This window comes from Rhinolophus hipposideros, assembly GCF_964194185.1.
Source record: "Rhinolophus hipposideros genome assembly, chromosome: 6".
Lineage (NCBI taxonomy): Eukaryota > Metazoa > Chordata > Mammalia > Chiroptera > Rhinolophidae > Rhinolophus > Rhinolophus hipposideros.
Genome location: NC_138052.1, coordinates 49,207,982 through 49,228,563, shown reverse-complemented (window position 1 = coordinate 49,228,563; position 20,582 = coordinate 49,207,982). Strand labels below are relative to the sequence as shown.

The following is a 20,582-nucleotide window of genomic DNA, read 5'->3' as shown; positions in this document are numbered from 1 at the left end:
GAAGATTAGAACTAGTAACGAAGAGCTACTTTCTTAGGAGGAATCTCCTAACAGTGCATAATTGTTCCTAGGCTATATGGACCGAACATGTAAATGAATACCCAGGTTAAGTGAAAATCTAACTTCTAGTGTCATCTATGTATGTCTGTGTGACTTCTGTTACACTTTGATTTAATTTCTGATCTACTCTTTCATATATGAACATTTTATCTGTCGGTTAGAAGCATGAATCTTTTGTTCTATTTCACCTCTCCTCTCTTTCATTCAGTAATTTGAAATGCTTTCTTATTTCACTGTAAATAACTTTTTAACTTTTAAGTTGGGTCTATATAAGATAATGACATCCTGTTTCAATTATTGCAACAAAAGCTTTGCACAATTGGTATAAGTTTATGGTACAAACTTAAGGATGAGGCTAAAGGACAGGACTGTCCCAATGCTCCTCCATCCCAAGTCAATTTAAATACCACAGAGCCCCCATATGAATTTCGTTTCCATCCTTTCATAACTGGTTTGACTGGAGACTCTCAGGCATCCCTGAATGCTCTAAAGTACTCTTTCCTGTGGCCTCTCCTAGCAGTGAGGCCGGAGAGGCACTAACATTTCTTGATCGCCAAGCACTGGGTGGGCTAGGCACTTTATATACCTTAACTCATTGAATCCTCAGCTTGGGGAGGGAGGTATTGTAATTCCCATCAGCAGATGTGGAAATGGAAGCTCAGTGGTGAGCTACATTGGGCAGTCACAGCTGAGGGCCACTCCACACAGTGGTGCGGCCTGGGTACTACCTCGTACACACATAAGGAAGCCTGGTTGTGGGGGAGCTCTCCAGTGGGGCAGCGCCAGCTGGAGAGAAGGGTTGTCTTTTCTTTTAATACACATGAAGGAGCTGTATAGACTGAAGGTGGTTCTGATAGCGTCATGCCCAGATCTGTCTGATTTTAAAACCTGTTATCTTTCTGCTATTCCAAGTTCTTTCCTCAAGAGCTGCTAGATTCACCCTGGAGAAGCATTCTAAACACCTGGCAGCACCAGGCCCCCCAAACAAGAGCAGTGTACCTTCCTGCCACTCACATTTTGTGCTACTGTCACTAGCAGACTGCAAAAATGACAGCAATTTTCCTTTCCTTGTATCCACAGTCTTGGCCATGTGACTTTGAAGCTCTGCGCCTCCGACATAGAGTTATTTCTCTACCCTTTGAATCTTGGCTGTCCTCTTGACCCACTTTGGCCAGCAGAGTGCTGCAGAAGTGATGACACGCCTGTTCCACGCCTGGGCCTCAAGAGTTCTTGCTTATCCACTTGCTGCCTGGGAACCCTTCTCAACCCACGCGTAGATAAGCCCAAGCTGGCCTGCAGGAGGATGAGAGACGACATGGAACAGAGATGAACCATTCCATCGGAGGCCACCCTTTACCAACTGACTGCAGATGCATGACTGAGCCCAACCCCAATCCACCAAGCCTGGCCCAGATTGGCCTCACTGCCCAGTTGACCCATAGATTCATTGTAGTTCTTTAGGGCACTAATTTGGGGGGTGGTTTGTGACCCAGCATGATGGTTCCTTTTCTGTATTAAGTTGGAGGGTGGCTTTAGATGAGAGTCACATTGAAATTGGTGAACTTTGAGTAGCAGACTGCCTTCCGTGATTGGGTGGGCCTCATCTCACCAGGTGAAGACTCAAATAGAACAAAAAGACTGACCTCAAGCAGGAGGAGATTCTCTGGCAGACTGATTTGGCTTTCACCTGCACCATCAGGTCTCCCGTGTCTCCCCCCTGCTACTCCACACTGCAGATTTGCGACTCTGCAGCCTCCATACTGTGAGCTCACTCCTCGTAATAAATCTCCTTCAGTATTTATACACATTCTAATAGTGCTGTTTCTCTGGCGAAGCCTGTTTAATACACACAGTCACTGACATACTTGCCGATATGGTTTATCTTTCCACAGAACCACTTCTTTCTTCATCCTTCTCAAGCTGCTGCACCTTGGTTGGTGCAGAACTGCCCCCAGAGCTGCTATGTCTCCTCACTTTGAGCCCTTCTCCCTAATGGGGAGGCTGAACCGTTAGAGTCTATCCCTCTGCCCTAAACTGGCAGGACTCCTCCTGAAACCACCAGTTCTCTTCCTTTCCTGCCTGGCCCTTGTTGTTACATGCTACAACTCATGCCACCTGTCTCTGGCTAAGTGGATGGAGACCTCGTGAGGGTCTTCCAATTCACTTTTATTCTGAGGTGCTGCAAAAACCTGTTTTGAAGAATTTTATGCTATCTTTTGCTCCAGTTATTCTCTTGTGTTGGTCCTCCTATTGTAGAATTCCTCTCTTCTTGACTCTCCCTGATAGGAAGAGTCTGAATCCTCCTCCTGCCTGCAGGTGCTGAGTGAGGAGACTATTGCAGAATTGGGCAGTTGAACCATGCCCTGGCCCTAGCCTCTCTCTCTTCCTCAAGTCTGGGGGTGCTCCCATGTCAGCACCCACGAGATCACAATGACTTGTGCTAACTTCCCTTTATAGCAGGGCTTTGGCCTCGATGTTTCCAAATTTAAATTACCCAAGAACAAAGATCCTGGCTTCCTGTTGCATCACCCTTGGCCTTCCCTAGTTGCCGGACTAGCACAGGCAAAGGAGTCAAAGCAAGGCAGGCACTTTTCCATTCCCACGCCCTTATTCTCTGAGGGTTAGTGGCATTTCCTCCAGCCCTCCCAGCCTTAAGTGTCAGGCAACAGGCAATAGCAGTTTGATACATTAACCAACAGAGCAGCAAGGACAGACCACGGTTCTGGGGCTGTGACTGCCCATGAGCCGTCATGGCTTAAAGGACGGCACATGGACGGTTCCTGCTCCGTGCTCCCTCTACACACTGCACCCTGGGTCTGTTAGCCACTACTTTTTTCCAGCAGCCGTCCAATTTCCAGCAGTATCCAAGAAGGGTGCCTCCAAGAAGGCACCCTCAGTCTCCAAGAAGATGACATAGGTAAGCATGGACCCTGTCAAATGTCGCCCATAAAATGGAGCGGCAACTGTGGAAGACAGTGTGGCAGTTCCTCCAAAACCTAGAATCACCATACGATTCAGCAATTCCACTTCTAGGTACACATCCAGAGAATTGAAAGCTGGGACACAAACAGGTATTTGTACACCCATGTTCATAGCAGCATTATTCACAATGCTGAAAGGGGGAAACACACCAAATGATGGATAAATAGATACACAAAATGTGGCGTATACATGAAATGCAATATTTTCCCGTCTTAAACAGAAAGGGAATTCTAATACATGCTACAACATGCATACACCTTGAAAACATTATGCTATGGGAAACAACGGGTCAAATATTGTATGAATCCATTGACATGAGGTAACCTCTAAACCTATAGAAGGTAGAATTGTGTTACCAGGGGCTGGGTGTAGGGAGAAGTGGGGTGATTGTACAATGGCTAGTTTCAGTCTGGGAAGATGCAACAGTTGTGGGGATGGATAGTAGTTGTACAACCACATGAATGTACTTCATGCCATGCTCAAAAAGGTTTAAAATGGTAAGTTTTATGTTATGTATATTTTACCACCACACAAAATTAAAAAGTGGCCCAGTGTGGACTAAGTCACTGACATACCAAGAAGGAAGGTGTTTGACTCTGGAGGAGCAGTATCTGGACCCACCACTTTTAATATTTAAACTTAATATGCTTTTTCATATTTGCCATTATCCACCGTTTTCTTTTCCCGTCCTTGAAGCCTGCATAATAAAATAATTAAGGAATTGGGGATGACACCACCTGTCATCTGCTGTGTGGTATCCTAAGCAATGGCCTTTGCAGGGATGTAACGCACAGCATAAGGAACGGAGTCAGGAATATCATAATAACTGTACAGTGACAGATGGTTACGAGACTTACTGTGGTGATCACTTTGTAAGGTATATAAATGTTGAATCGCTATATCGTACACCTAAAACTAATATAGTATTGTACATCAACTGTAATTAAAAATAAATTTTTAAAAAATGCACCATTAAACACTCCCCCCAAACAAACAAAAAGCAACAAACAAAAATAAAGCAATGACCTTGGTCTCCAAGGGCTACCATTAGAAACGCAACCCCCGTGGCTTCCCACTGCTCTTGGGTGAAAGGTGAAGGTCCTTAAGAAGGCCTGTGGGCCTCACATGCTCTGAGCCAGTGTTAAGTTCCCAGCACATTTTGGAGTACACTCACCCCATTCTCTCTGCTTGGTCACAGTGAGCTTTCCATCCTTCACACTGTCAAGGTTATTTCTTGCTTAGAACATATCCTTCTCCTCTCTCTGCTGAGTTAGCATTTTGGTCCTGCAGAGTTCAGAGCAACTGTTGTATCCACAGGAAACATTTCCTCACCGCAGATCAAGTTAGATCCTCTTATTACATGTTCTTGCGACACCATATATTTCTCAGAAATATTTTTATGTTTATTTGTTTAATTATTTGATTAATCTTCTGTGTCTCCCACTGAGTGATAAGCTCCAGGAGAACAGGGACCCTCAAGTTTTCTCACCATGGAATCCTGAGCTCAGAGGGCCTGGCACTCAGTAAGCTCCTCAACCATGATTTACTAGTGAATGAATGAATGGATAGAAAGATAACAAACAATAATTAAAGTTTCTTCTCCAGAGGTGCTGTGACTGGCTCATCTAACACCTCCTCTTCTCCATGTAAGACAAATAGAGAAAAGTAAGATTATTTTGAAATAAGAGATGTAATACATTTTAGATTGACAGTAAAAAAGAGCTATTCAAGCTTGGGGTTCCTTTTACTGCACTGCATGTTCTACGCTGAGTTTTTTTTGTTTTTTTTTTAAATAATTATAAGCACAATTTGAAACCAGAATGACACTTCTTTTAATTTTTTCACACCAGTAGTCATTGATCTGCATGCATATTTTACAGGAAATGCCATTGAATTCAGGAGAAATCTATTTAACCTGCATGGTATTCAAAAATTGCTGGAAAAGCTTAGCTCCCGTACTCTGTACCAAGGACCTTGCTAAGCAGGTAAGTTAAACACTTAAATGTATAATTTTCTACAGGCGCTTTCGGTAAAAACATTCTTTCTTCTTTTTCACGTCTTCCAGCAAACCTCATTATCCTTCTTGTGACCCTGTAGGCATCTCATTTTCTTTTGGCTTGTTTGCAAGTTTGAAAATATTAACTGCAGCTCCTGCTTCCGGAAGGGTTGCTTGGCTACTACTCTCCATTTTTAAAGTGTGAATTCTTTTACTTCACCATCGCTACCTTGGATAATGGAGTGTAATGCATTTTCAAAGAAGCCAGACATAATTAAAAATCTCTTATCTTTATTAAGTACAGCAATAGTTATTCTCATTTGGAAGGCCAAGGGGAATATACATGGGAGAATATGTATTAATTTTGAATAATGTGGAAACTAAATTAAAATAAGGTCATAAGATGTCAGTCACCATGGGATTGGGGGAAAGGAGCTGTCAGACATAGGATAGCAGCTTTTGAGTAAGGTAGAAGTAGAGTAAAACAAGAGCAAGGATGCCCAAGAGATAGGCTTGCAGCTTCATTTGTCATTTTAAAAAATGATCTGGAAAAGGGAAAATATACAAGTGGAAACCTTACAGCTGGTATTGAGGTCTATGAGATAGGAAATGCTGAACAATAATGACTTCAAGAAAATTTATTCAGTGACTTTTTTTCCCTCTAGTAGATTCCAAGCATTGTGCTTTACTCGGGTAGGAAGCAAACACTGTATGAAATAAAATCCTTGCTCCAGAGGACCTCGAACTATTACGTAATTGACACAAAAAAGCATTTGCCTGCTTTAGCATTTCTCAAAGTGGGCTTGACTGTGCGATGTTAAAAAGGTTTAGAGTGGGACCTCTCAACATGTTAATGAATATTAGGAATCATTTCTAAGAATGGGGTGTTATTACGCAGTAGTTCCCAAATTTATTTGACGATACCATCTTGATTATGTTTTTTGCTTTGCAGTATGTGTTTGGTTTTGGATGAATGGAGTGTGAACTTGTGAGACTAGTATAGCTTGGAACATACTCTGGATAATGTATACATTATGGAATAGAGATGTCTGGAACTTAAAGAATTTTGGAAATATCTTCATCAAATATTTACGAGATGCTTAAGGCACTGAGAAATGGTATGACGCCCCATACCTGGCAGCTCTAAAATCCTTCATAGCAACAATATTTCTAATAGCCAAAAAGTAGAAACAAGCCAAATATCCATCAACTGATAAATGGACAAACAACAGATGGTATAGTCATATAATGGAATACTATTTAGCCATAAAAGTAATGAAGCACTGATACAGGCTACAACATGTATGAAGTTTGAAAACATTATGCTAATTGAAAGAAATCAGACACAAAAGACCACATATTATATGATTCCATTTTTACAAAATGTCCTAAATAGGTAAGTCCAGAGACAGAAAGCAGATTAGTAGTTTTCAGGGGTTGAGAGGAGAGGAGAATAAGAAGAGACTGCTAATGGGTACAGGGTTTTTTTTAAGGGATGAGGAGAACATTCTGGAATTAGAATGTGATGATGATTGTACAACCTGTGGATACACTAAAAACCACTGAATGTGGTTTAGTTACACTGAGTGTGTACACTGAAGTGTACACACTTTAAAAGGGTGACTTTTATAGTATATGAATTTTATTTCAATTTTTAAAAATCCAGGACCCCACCATACCAAATGGTTATCCCTTCCATATTATTGGAATTGAGAACACAACCATTTCTTGTCAACAATTATATTTAATGAAGATAACTAGCTGTTATTTACAGAAGATATACATACATACAATTCCTACACATTAAATGTAGCCTAATTGTGAAAACAGGAAAAAATGTACTCCAAAATTACATTCTAAATAAAATAAATAAAAAGTAATTATTTGGCACAATATCTATTATGCAGCAAATAAATAACTATATCATTGATTGAATGAACTATTTACAATCTATTTGAAAGTGCAAAACAATTGCTGAAAATTAAGGTATTTGTAATAACATTTAAGTCCAGAAAATATGTTTTTTAATCAGTAATAATAATTAGCCAATAGTAAAGGTTTTTAATGCCCAGGAAAATATTTTAATTCTGAAAAATGTTTTGTGCATATTGTGCTCTTCTGAAATGTTATTATTATTATTTTTTTTATCTCAATGCTGGCAATTTTAAGAACCTTGGAGTTTCTTAGTGGAATTCTTATGTATGTAATCCTGATTTGTGAGTTTAAAAAAGTTACATTGTAAACATAAATATTATTCTATATATCATTCAGAAATCACATACTGGTCCTCCCTAAATAACATCAATAGCCATAATGTTTTATAGTGATAAGGTCAGGTTCAATTCCTTCAGAGGTAAGACCATGAAGATGGACGAATACAACCTATAGTTTGGATTTACACGAATTCCTCAATACCTTCCCCAAACCCCATGCTCCAAATCAAGATGTTGAATACAAAATTATGAAACTATATGATCACCGATGTATCCAAATAAAACCCATTTGTTGCACAGCTCACCCTGTAAACATTCTTAGAAAAGATGTCAGGGGATTGATATTTCTCTTGACAATGGTATTTCTACCTAACTCTTCATTGTGGGTCTTGTTTTATGTTTCAGCAAAGATGGCACAATTGGAAATGAAATCGGGTGACTACAAACTTGGGATTCCTAAGCTAGAGAGTGCAAGCTTTATGCAAATCAAATCATTTCTTCTCTTGTCATGAAGCTGGTAAGCTGAATGCAGCCCTGAGGTATCTCAGGACGTGTTTTTGCTTGTTTTGTAGAATTCTCTAGTGATAATACAGTCAGTAGTAGCATAAATGCCATTTTTGAAAGACTGCGGACTGGCGGCAAACCATTGCTCTGGGTACTTTAAATGTCTATGGTCGACGAGGCTCTAATCTGTGTGACATCTGTGATAAAGTTCTCTGGTTGTCAATCACATTTAATTGCCGTACATAACTCCGGACATCCTGATGGTTCTTATTAGCTTGAGCTGCATCAAGATCTGTTGGAAAAGAGCAGAATTGGCACCGCGTAATATGTGCATGTAAGACACCGCTTTATTTTCTCCACTATTTATTACATTTATCATAGATTCCTGGATTCTATCAAAACCTTTCATCAACATCCATATTCATTTAAATGTTTCCACTTGAATGGTCCATCTCCTCCCTGCCACCCTTTTCTTTCTTGGAATCACCTATTTTGATAATTTTCCTTTGCATTGCATGTTCTTAAAAAAAAAAAGAAAGAAAGAAAAGAAAGAAAGAAAGAAAGAAAGAAAGAAAGAAAGAAAGAAAGAAAGAAAGAAAGAAAGGCACCAAAAAAAGTGAAAGCATCATGTGATAGTCCCTAATTATACATTAGAACTGTTTCCCCTTACCATCACACCTGTATGTCACACTCTGATTTCTGCCCCCTCTGACCCAGATGAAGATTAATGGCAAAAGACAGTTGTCCTTAGATCCAAACAAAATGCACTTAAAACCTGGGCTGAACTGAAGCCAGCCAGTAAGTCTAGTAAGTCTGACTCCTCTTGTTACTTGCCTATAATATACAGTATTAATTACTGCATAGATTGCGTGTTCTTAGAGACTGTCCATATTTAGCAAAAAACACAACTCGTGGGCTGAAGTCATGATTTCTGCTAGACCTTTGATTCTCTGATGCTACGAGTTCTAAAATCCTAGCTACTATTCTATTCTCATGCACTCTCCCAAGCACGTGAGCCATGGAGCTACCCGAATTGACCTATTTCTCTAAAACCAAGCTGAAAGAAGAATCAAATGCCCCCAGACCTATGCAAGGAATACACATGAATGAGGAAGGCCAGTTTGACAGTGGCGAGCTGGAAAGACAGGTCCCTTCAGAAGTGACCACTCCTCGTCTGCATGGTGCTGCCACGTGGACATCTGCACCCCCAGTGCCAGATCTCCCCGTTTCTCTAGAGAGATGAGAAATCTGAATTTCTTCCCTGGGAATTTAAATGGTGACATTATTTTAAAATAAAAGGTGAAAAAATGCTTGGCTTAGACCCAACACCTCCGTCGTTGTCCTTGGGCCACCTCTGCCCGTGGAACACCAGCGTGGGGCTCTTGTCTAGTGGGACAACGGGAGTGACTGGGCCAGAGTCTGTACTCCAGACCAGTGTCCTTTCTGCCACAGCAAGCATCGCCTGCATTCCATATGTGCTTCTTAGATCCACAGCCCACTCCCAAAGACACTTAGAATGCCATCTGCCTAAGGGGTGAAGGGGAGGGTTGCAGATCTGAACACAGAACAGCAGAGAGAAGATACAAAGGCCTTTACTCATTCTAAGAAGAAACTCATCAGTATAATTATCACATATAAATAATACCACAGTGTTTCATTTCCTCGCTTCTCACTGGCAGTGTACTCTACATATACAATATACTGTAATTACATTGTACGTATTCCCGCAACGTTTATGAATCTATTCCTATAGCTTTATCTATAGATTGTTGACTTCAGAGCTGAGCAGCTGTTGTTTACCAGTAGTTACTGATAACTTCAACAAATGCAGTGGAGAGTTTTATATATATGTATATATATATATATATACACACACACACACACACACCCATATACGTGTATATATATACATATACATATATATACGTATATATACATATATATATGTAATTTCCTCCCCCCAGAGTTCTAGGAGAAGATGTAGGTGAAGGTAGATTTACTTCCAAAGAGGCTTATGGAACAAAATATATTCTATCATGGTTCTTGGACCTTTGGACCCTATCAGGCATGCAAAATTTGGCATTTAATTTCAGGAATTTCCTGGACCCTCCCCCCGCAAAGGGCCACAGATTTTAGATTATAAAACCTCATTGGAGACTAGCACCACTTATATATTCTCATATTCACTTACGTAACTGCTTAATGACCATGTCTTTATACATCATAAATTACTATGAAGAGATATGAGACACTTTAATTGTGGCAGAATCCACACAGGAATGGTTGATCATGTGCAAGACTAGTCTCACTTTGGAAGGACGAGAAGGCACAATCATCTGAATCAATTTTTTAAAGGTCTACTTGTTCCTCAAACCAAAATTTTTCCAAGATTTTTTTCCATTGTTCGTTTTAAAAAATGAACATTTAGCAGTTCTGACATGCCATGTTAGCAAACCCTTGCTTTGGGCCAACAAAGATAGCCCTGATTAATAAAACGAGAACTTTTTAGTTTCTTAGCAATAGGTTTATTGGAGGGATGGTACTAGTAGCCTCACAGTCAAGTTTATGTCAAATTATCATGTTGACTTAATGAGCCAAACTTCCCAGGGGCCACCTTCTCATTCCCAGCCCAGCCTGAGGGAGCCAAAGCCCCACCTCTGCCCAAAGTCCCCGCCCAGAGAAGACAGTAGCACTGGTCTGGCATGCTGATCTGGTGCTATGAGGCAACGTAGCTCCCAACAGTTTAAAATTCCTATTTATTTGTAACAATAGTTTTATATGAAAGCATGGTAATATACCAGTTATTGTGCTATAAGTTGAAATGTAAGAAGAGCACCTTAAATTTACCGCGGAGTACTAGAAATATAACATAAATCCCAGCTATGGGACCTTTTACAAATGTGCTACACACATTAATGCATTCTTGCAACACTCCAACAAATATTATCTTTCCCAGTTTATAAACGACAGGACTGAGTCATCGGGAGTTGATGTGAGTTTCTCAACATCATGCAGTGAGTCATAAAGAGAGTTGGTTTGAGGCAGGATTTGTTGGCACTCATGCCTTAGTCGTCTCCGGCCACACTGGAAAGAGCAAATCCATTTTCTTTAAGTTCATTCATAAAATAATATTCCTATGGTTGGTTACTTTAAGGATTTACTAGTTGTTAAACTTAAGGCCCCTATCCCATGGATTTCATGGTACAAAGTGTCTTTGACACAAGCAAATGTTGTCCAGACTTCTACAATGTCTCAGTAGCCTCATTAAAAAGGACTCAATCACCAAGATCCATATTGCAGCATGCAGTGGCAGTTAACTTACTGAAAGGTTGGCTTCTGCAGTATCTCACTGTTCTGGCAGTGTTTGCAATCATACGCTGAAAAGAATAAAGAAAAGAGAAAGACTGAAATGCAAGTAAGCTTAGAGCATATCCCAAGAGGAAAACAAACCATTGTTTATTTTAGCAATACCGGGCACCCTGTTCTGAAGCATTGACTATCTGCAAGCAACTGGTTGATGTAGAACCTATTGAATTACTTCAAAGAGGCACCCACACTCACACACACAGGCGTTTCTCAGGTGAGGAAGACGAAGGGTGGAACTGTCGTCTAATTGTTCGCTTGTTCCTCAGGACATTAAAAAGCAGTCTGCTGTGCCTGAGATTGTACCTTATTCCTCAGGACTAGCTTTCACCTTCTGGAGGTCACTGTGGTTTTGTAAGAGAGCTTATAACTATCCTAGATTTGGAGAAGGGTTAGTTTGTCAAGTTCCTCACAGTAAATAGGACTTAGTAATAGGGTATTAGATTCTATTGACAGAATAGTCAGTCAAAAAGTTCTACCTATACATGTTTCTGTACACTGTGTATTACTGACCTTTCTAATTGTCCAGAGAAAGTGTGTGTTTTAAAGTTAATCGTCATTATTTGATTCCCTCCCTCCTTTCTGATTATAGCACTGACACACGCACTTTTAAAAAAATCAGAAAATACAGAAATGATAAGAGCAAAGAAAATCATTTTTTATAGATAATGTAATACAAAATTGTACACCTGAAATCTATGTAATTTTACTAACAATTGTCACCCCAATAAATTTTAAAAAATCATTTTTAGAATATCACTTAACAGAGTAACTTCATTAATTTCTTTTACTTCACTAATCTTTTGGTACATTTCTTTCTAAACCTTTACAACTAAATATATAACAGGATATTTTTCCAAAAATTGAAGTTATATATTTTTGTTTTGATTTGAAATTTTTTCACATGGCATGGTGACTACTTTCCATTTGCACTTTAAAACATTTTTTAAATAGAGTAAGTAGTCAATCATATTGATGGATCATAATTAATTTGACCTTTTGAATTTTGTCCTTAAGTAATCTTCTTAATTTCTTTGTAAAATTTTGGTTGCCATAAAGACTTACTAGGAAACATTTTGTACGGCACTCAACTTAGTTAAAAGCAAAAGAAGAGAGTAGAAAAAAGTGCAGCACAGAAACATGAGGGAAAAAACATCAGTGAGATCTCAGCACCATTTCTTAGCCAGATATCCATTTCTTGCTCAAGCTATTTTAATAGTAGCTGGATCCCAGTCTCTGTGCATTGTCTCGGGACGCCTTTGCTGCTCAGACTCAAAAGGGGGTCCTGCAAAGATGGTGCATTAATTCTAACACTAGTAGAAAATTATTAAAGCTCCATCCTGGAAAAGAGACTTTCTAATCTCTGAGTGGCTCTATAAATCCAGTCTCTACTTTCTTCTCTCATGCACCTTTGGCTTGCCAAAGGGTAGAAAACGACTTTGAGAAAGCTTATGTAGTATTAGAACAATGTCAACTTATTTGGAAGGACAAAAATCCTAGAAGAGTCAAAGCTTTAGAAATATATATATGTGTATGTGAACATTCATAATACCTCACTGAATACTCACTGAGAACTGGGAAGCATTAAGTGACATGTGTCTACATTGGATAATTTCTCATACACAAAGAGGCAATTGGAAACGTTCGAACTTCACGTTCATAACGGATCCCAAAAACCATCGCGTCTGTTGATCAGCATGAAAAATATATTACAAATAACTCCAAGAAACTGTGACATACAATGTATAATTAGCCTCTGATATATGGAGCCCTGAAATAAACAGTTACTATGATAATTTTCCTGCTAATTTACTTTAAGTTGTTTTTTCATTTCTCTAAAGGCTTTGCATCCGAAGGGCACAAGTATATTCCGTGTAGAATTATTGTAATTCTTCAGATATTGAATAGAGTGTAATTACTGAAAACCCTGGGAAATGCTGCCAGTATGCCCCTCTGAAGAATAATAAAACAATTAGTAGGGGTCAGAAACCTCTTCCTATACCATTTTGCAGGGAGTAATTGTTCTGCTTTTTAGTTTTGAAAGCTAAAACATTTCATTCTGACTTTGGTTTTAGACTACTCTTTACAGCTACACTCTGAGGCTTCATAATTTTTAGCTCATTATGTAGTTTAAAATGTGAGAACAATTGTTTAAATCAGTAATTTCCAGCTCGGGAGTTCATTCTACCTTTCCAAATCTTTGATTAATTTTAACAATGGCTTTAATTTTGACGTATCCTTTTTAATTGTACTCAGAGATAACTTCAGTTTAACTTTGAAATCTAAATCTGGCTTTGCAACGAGGTCCATTATTTTCTTTGTGAGGTCTGCCGGCACCATGTGTTGTACTATGGCAGCCCTCAGAAACCGTGTGTCTGCCCCACTAGCATGGCTGGTCAATGCAGAGCTACAGAATGTTTTTACAAGGCCAAAGAAGGATTAACTCCACCTTCTTTTGCACCCACTGCCACATGCGGTATTTAATAGGCTACCGACAATTATACCCAACTACAAGGCACTTTCCTGAGTTACTGAAAGAGGTTTCAGAAGTCCCCAACAATCTCCAGGGTACATAATGCCTTTTATAACTTGCCTACAACCATGAGGCTTGTCTGTGTTTAAATGCAACCAGCAAGAAGGAACTCATCACCTCCAAGGATGGCTGCTTTTGTTCTTACTTTTTTTTTTTGCAATTTCTTTATCATTTTGAGTCAAAATCTTTCCCCCGTTGCTTTTTTTCCCAATGATTATAGTTCTGAGCTCTGGAGCCACTACAAGGCATGTTTAGTTCCTTTTCAACAAGACAGTTCTTCAAATACTTGAAGACAACAATCATGGACATCTCTCCACCTCTGAGTCTTTTCTGGTCGGCCTAAATATTGCCGATCTTTTCCCACCATTTTTCATAAGACAGTTTTGGGTCTCTTCTGGGCAGTCTCTAGTGTGGTGTCCCAGACTAAGCAAATCACAGACAGCAGAAGAAATATTGTTTTCTTTCCTGATCTAGACGATGCTACACTTCTCAGTCCACAATTTTTAAAAAGTCACATGACTGACATCTGTTGAACAAACAGTGAATTCAACCTCTCCTATTACTTCTGTGTGGACTCAGCTTCCTTCTTTGTAGATGTGTAGTTTAATCAGTTTAATTTCTTGTGCCAAAGCAGATGATTTTGCATTTATCGCCACTGAAAGCCATCTAGTTGGAGTCTTTCTATCCTTTCGCAGACTTATACCTCCCACATGATTCATTAGTGTTCTCAGTTAAGGTTGGCAGAAACTAAGGTTGAAGAGACATAGGCTTTATTTTTTCCAACTGCCACAACGGGGACAAAGCCAAAGATTATAACCTAGGCCTCACGGTCGTGTCGGAGCAGGTTGGCTTGCCTGGAGCAGGCCAGGCACCTTGCCTGTAATGCCAGTGGGAAAATACCTGATTACTCCAAAGCAGAACTTCTCATCTTTTTTTTTTTTCCACCCAAGCAAACCTGAAATTTATGACACACTCCCATTAGAAAAGGGCTTATTAAAACAGTGATTTGTAATTCAGGGGCAAAGTGCGGAGAACACGCTTTAGAAGGCGCTCTGAATCATAAAGGCGGAAAGCATGATACCCCTCTCCACGTCGTCGGAATTGATTCAGATATGTCCCCACCCCCTGTAGAGAATCACCACCTGAGGGGCTGCTCATCAGATTGTCCTCAAGGATTCTAACCAAGAAAATAGTCCATAGTCAGAAGGCCAGGGCTCCCTTTGGGAGGTCCACATTTCAAATTTCACACAGCCACCACTTTTTCTCGGGACTAATTCTAAGTATAGGTCTTCAAAGCTTACTTGCAAAAATTAGTATGTTCATACAGTTTCTCACCCACAGAGCTGAGAAATGGGCCGGACTGAAGGCTGATGAATTTCCCTCAGCACGTGAACTCACAGAGGGAAGCTCAGAGAGGAAAAATGAGGTAGCAAGTGCAAGACTCTGTAACTACCCTTATGTATTTAGTGCTGTATCTAGCTGAAAACGGGGGGTTTCAGAAGCTGACGTTCTCCAGGGGGCCTGAGTTGCAGAGTGACCGGAACAAAGATGCTGTCCAGAAGAAGGGCTGACCAACTGTCTGCACCCCAGCCTGGCACAGGCAAGAGAACCCGAGGCTCCCATCCCAAACACAAAGATTCCTCCAGCTCTGATGCAAGTAACTCCCCTTAAATCCAATGAGGTGTCAGAGGGGCCTTTTCTCAGACCAGGCCCTTGGGCCTCCCCATTTAGCTTCCGGTGGCTCCTTCCCTTCAGGAGTGGTCTGGTGAAGTTATACCTTCACTCTCCGATCCAGATGAGCTGATAACCTACCAGGGCTTTACAGCTATCTCCAGCTTTTCTGGCCAGCTCTGTACTGACTTTTGTCCCCCATCCAAACTCTGCCTTAGCTATTCCGTCACTGAAGTGGAGCAGCAGACCTTTCTGTCAGTTTTTCAAGTTCAGACCAGCAGGCCCTCCAGGCATGGCCACCTTGCACTGTTAAACTCTCTCGACCTGGCAGATGCCAGAAAATCCCCTCTTCTTAGGCTGTGCCGCCTCTCTGCTGGGTCTCTCAGGAAGCTGCTCCCAACGTTAGCCTCTTCTGAACGTCTGCTCTCAACAGTTTTCATCTTTCCTTCTGTTGCCCTTTGAGATCTTTACCACCCTTGTTCTCAATGTTGGCCAGATTCCCTCTTTTCTTATTTCTGCGCCTACTGGTTTGACTCTGCCTCCAGTCTGTATGCCTATCAACTGCACAATTTCAGTCAGTGATTCCTAGCAGGTGCAAAACCACCTTTACACTAGTTGATGATTTCACTCAGACCTTCACCTACTTGGGATATACATGGTTTTTTTCCACAACAAGATCTAGAAATATATAGTCCTCACCAGAAAGACTGTGTCCATGAGAGCCACCACGTAGAAATAAGTACATAGGAAGGACCAGTGATGAAAGATAACAAGGCCCGGAGCTGAGCCAGCCTTCACCTGTCCCCTGGCCAGGGTGCTTTAATACCCAAGAGTTGTGTGACACACCAATACAGATGTGTAACACACATGATGGTATATCATATATGTGACCATGGGACGTAGCAGTTCCATGAAGAGTATTGTGTCTGTCCACATGTAGGGAAGGATGCTGAAGGATGGACACTGTTAGCACGTCAGGGCGGATGGGAGACAGAATGTGCTTAGGAACAGATGGCTAAGGGGTCATCTTGCATAAAGCATCAGTAATGCAAAATTCTTGGGACATTCAACCTTATCAAATTTTCTAATAAAATAGAAAATAGTTTTGGATTAAATCTTTGTTACATAGAATCCTCCAAAAATATTTTAGTGCACTGTCCTATCTCACTAAGTTGGGCACTAGAATATGATTGGGTTATTCTTTTATTCAACAAATATTTCTTGCATATTTTTGATGTGCCAGGCACATTTTTTGGGTGCTGGAGAAATATCAGTGAACAAAACTGATAAGATATCGTGTCTCCCCGAAAATAAGACCAGGTCTTACATTCATTTTTGCTCCAAAAGACGCATTAGGACTTATGTTCAAGGGATGTCATTCTGAAAAATCATGATAGGGCTTATTTTCTGATTAGGTCTTATTTTCAGGGAAACATGGTACCTGGTCTAGGGTGTTTACATTCTAGTGGGGAAGGCAGACAATTAAGAGGCAAGTAAAGAAGATCATCTCAGATTGGGAAACCAACTGTCAAGGCAAGGTTATCTGTCTGAGAGTGCTGGGTGTGGAGGGTAGAGGAATGTCTGAAGGGTGGTCAGGGAAGCCCACATGGAGGAGGGGACACACGAGTGGAGATCTAAATGATGAGAAGGAGCCAGACAGGTGAAGACTATGGGAAGACAGTTACAGGAAAAGGTAATGGCTAGTGCAAAGGCCCTGAGGCAGGAAGGAAAAGAAAGAAGGTTGCTATTGTCAACTTGAACTGAGTACAGAGAAGATGAAGTATGTGATGAGGCTGGATAGGTGCTCAGGGTAAGAGGTCTGGATTTGATTATAGTATGTTGTGGTATTTAACATGGTTTTATTTTCCTCTGTATGAAATTATCTCTTTTCATTTTGCTTTTTGACATCTTTATTATTATTACCGTGAACTAATTTTTATATCTTTTGTTGATTTTTAGTATTTCACATCTTTATGTTTTATCTTCTCAACTGCATACAATCTCCTGAAGGCTGAGGATCACTTTTGGGATTTCTTTATACTTCCTGGCAAAATTCTTTGCCTGGACACTTTACACATATTGTATTGCTTTGAAACATACCCTTTGAAAAAGTCTCATTCAGCCCAGTCTGTGAATTCTATATAAAGAAGTAAACTTTCAAAGTCCTCTTGTAAATTTCTATTGTGTTGGAAAGTTTTGGGAATTAGGCTGATTTCAACATTTAGATTTTTATTTGGAGATTCTTTTTTCCATAGCTTGATATAAGTCCAATGCTCTCTCTATGAACTTGTAATAGTATTATTGGTGACGGAAAACATATTGTTGCTAATTGTGCAATGGCATATTAGGTATACTGAAGGGGAACAGAGTTTGTAACCCCAATATATGATTCTTTGGGATATTGATTATTTTAGGCTGGTTATTTTTAAGGCCCAGAAGGCTCAGAAAGAAACTTTGACTTTCCCTCCAACTGACTAAAAGAGTTTATGATAGAAAGCCTGTTACAGGAAGGAGCTTTTATCATGGATAAGCACAGCTGACCCTTAAACAACATGGCAGTTAGGAGTTGACTCCCATGCAGTTAAATATTTGCGTATAACTTTTGAACCCCCTAAAACTTAACTACAGTTCGCCCTTGGTATCAATAGGGGATTGGTTCCACGGCCTCCAGATACCAAAATCCATGAACACTGAAGTCCCTTATATAAAATAATATAGAACAATGCATACAGTTGGCCCTCCGCAGCCACGGATTCCCAACCACAGATCAAAACTACTGTTTCAACTGTGGTTGGTTGAATCTACTGATTGAAATCCAGAGATACGGAGGGTTGACTGTTTATTGAAAAAAAAAAAATCCACATATAAGTGGACCCATGCAGTTCGAATCCGTGTTGTTCAAGGGTCAACTGTACAGTTTAATCTGAAATAGGTATGATAGACAGGGAGAAACCCAGCAAGGCCCATTTGATCGAAGACCTCTTGGTGTCTCACTGTCTCTAGAGGTCCCAGCAAACATTTGTTTACTAAACATGAACTTTTTTCATCTTCCCGTGAATTGCTTTACTTCCCTTTGAGGTCTCTACCTCCTTCTCCTTAGTCCAGAATGACATGTACACCTCATTATACCTTACTGTCTTTGGAATTCGGTATGCTTATGTGAATTCCCCATATGTACATATTAAATTTGATTTTCTCCTCTTAAGACTGTCATTTTAATTATTCTACCCCCCATAAGAATCAAGAGGGGAAGGGAATTTTCTCTTCCTCCACAATATAAAAATAAAAGGATTCAAAACATTTCTCTTTCTTAATGAATTAGCTTCTGTTAATGTTTCCAGAAGTACAGAAGTTCGCAGCATGCTTCTCATTCCAAATAAAATGACTACCTTAAAATAACATTCATAAACAAATACACCTAAATATGGGTATGTCTGAAATAGAACCAGCCTCCTAATACAGTAGCAACTGTGGCTATCAGCCTGCTTTATGCAGCCTGGGGTAGTGGCAGCCGGCCAGCATATTATCTTCTAATCCTTTGCTAGTCTACCTCCTAAATGTTATAAATATTCATGTATGCCATAGAAAACTACAAAGGGCTTTATTCAAACATTTTTTTGAATACTCCTTTATGTTCCCCCCCAATGAAAGAATGTCTGCTTTTTTTTGTTTGTTTGCATAAGGATCAGAGTGTAAATTCTCTTTTGTTCATACTCATACATCTTGAAAACCCATACCAATATGCAACAAATTCTCTAATCCCTGTTTCATACCTCAAGGGTGAAGAGGTTCAAAATAAAACTACTTAGGGTTGGCGTGGTAGTTTGCTGTAACTGTGCAATGCTGCAACCAAGAAAAGGCATCTGTGTTCCTGGCTACCCCGGTGACTTTTGCCCCTGGCTAGGGCTCCCTCTGGGGAAACAGTCTAGCAGCCCCACAAAGGTTGCCAGCTCTGCTCATCACCTGAGCCTTGCCAATGATTGACTGGGAAGCAGCATGGCCATGAACCTGAAAAGGGAGCTGTATCCTTCCTCAGGACACACAGTAAGAACAGCAGCCACTAGTGGGAGTTGTAGGTGGTAGTGGTGGTGGTGCTATGGGGACGGGGTGGCTAGTTTATGGGGAGAAGGGGTTGGACAGTTGACAATAAGTGCCAAGTTGGTCGAAGCCAGGTTTAAAAAACATAACCAAACCGTTTTGAAATTCTATTTCATTTTCCAGTAACTTCTAACTTATGGAAGGGCAATTATAAAATTAACCTTTCTCATGGTATGATTGATTTATCAAATGAAATAAAATGTATAGTAGTTGGAGCAGAGAACAGTATTTTTATCAGTATCCTTTCTCCCCTTCTCTTTCATAGTAATAGAACCCCCTAATTTTTAGTAGGGCACATGGATACCCAAAATAAAGGCTACATATTCTAACTCTTGTTTCATGTGACTACATTTCTGACCAATCAAACGTGAGCCAAGTGGTAAGTGCAACCTCAGATCATATTCTTAGAGGGAAGAAGCGTGTCTTCGCCTTTTCCCTTTCCCCTTCCCTCTGGCTGGAATGGGGTCTTGGTGATTCTCCATGTTGGATCATGTGGATGGTGAAATGGCAAGAGAAAAGCCTGGAACCTTGATCACTTCCTGAAGCAGAGCTACCATACTCGCTTGGCCCTTTAAGTGAGATAGAAATACATTTATCTTGCTTCACCCACCGTAAATGTGGGTTTCCGTTATTGCAGCTGAACTGCTATCTTAGCTGTTCCTGTAGCTTTTAAGCAAAAGTGGACTCTGTTTAAGAGCAGGGTGTGAAGGGACTCTCTCCTCCCTGCGAGGCGTATAAGAGTCCACTGCTGTGGGCATGAAATGCAGAAATGGCGAACGGGAACCCTCTTAACATCCACTGAATACTGAATCTTGTACACTGACTCTTGACTTTTCCTTGGCAGGTTATGGGTGTGACACGAAGATCTAAACACCCAGATGAAACAACCTTCATCCTCCTCAACGGGTATTTTTGTGGTTCCTGTTTGTTCTGTTTAGTTAACGTTAATGATCAAAAGTTCTAAAGCTCAGTCAACTCCTTAGGAAAACATGACTTCGATGTGTCTGTGCACATGTATATTTTATAGTCAAATGGTTGGCTTAGCCACCCCTCAGTCTGCATTTCTACATAAGTGATCCAGAAGGTTCTACGCCTATTTACTAAATTTTTCATGTCTGGAAAACAGGTTTTCTTTTGAAAAATCAGGGAAATATGTTTAATT

The 20,582-nt window shown here is 40.2% G+C and overlaps 1 protein-coding gene across 6 annotated transcripts in view; it reads right to left on the bottom strand.

Moving 5' to 3' along the window:
• Nucleotides 1-5,310: 5,310 nt before the first annotated feature.
• RAPGEF4 (Rap guanine nucleotide exchange factor 4) overlaps nucleotides 5,311-20,582 on the bottom strand; it is a 278,720-nt gene continuing 263,448 nt past the window's right edge. For all 6 annotated transcript variants that reach the window (XM_081051093.1, XM_081051094.1, XM_081051095.1 and 3 more), the window contains 2 exons: nucleotides 11,078-11,132; nucleotides 5,311-8,047 (listed from right to left, as the gene is read on the bottom strand). In XM_081051093.1, coding sequence (XP_080907219.1) covers nucleotides 7,920-8,047; nucleotides 11,078-11,132 — 183 coding nt within the window. In that variant the 3' untranslated portion in view covers nucleotides 5,311-7,919. The remainder of the gene's footprint in view (nucleotides 8,048-11,077; nucleotides 11,133-20,582) is intronic.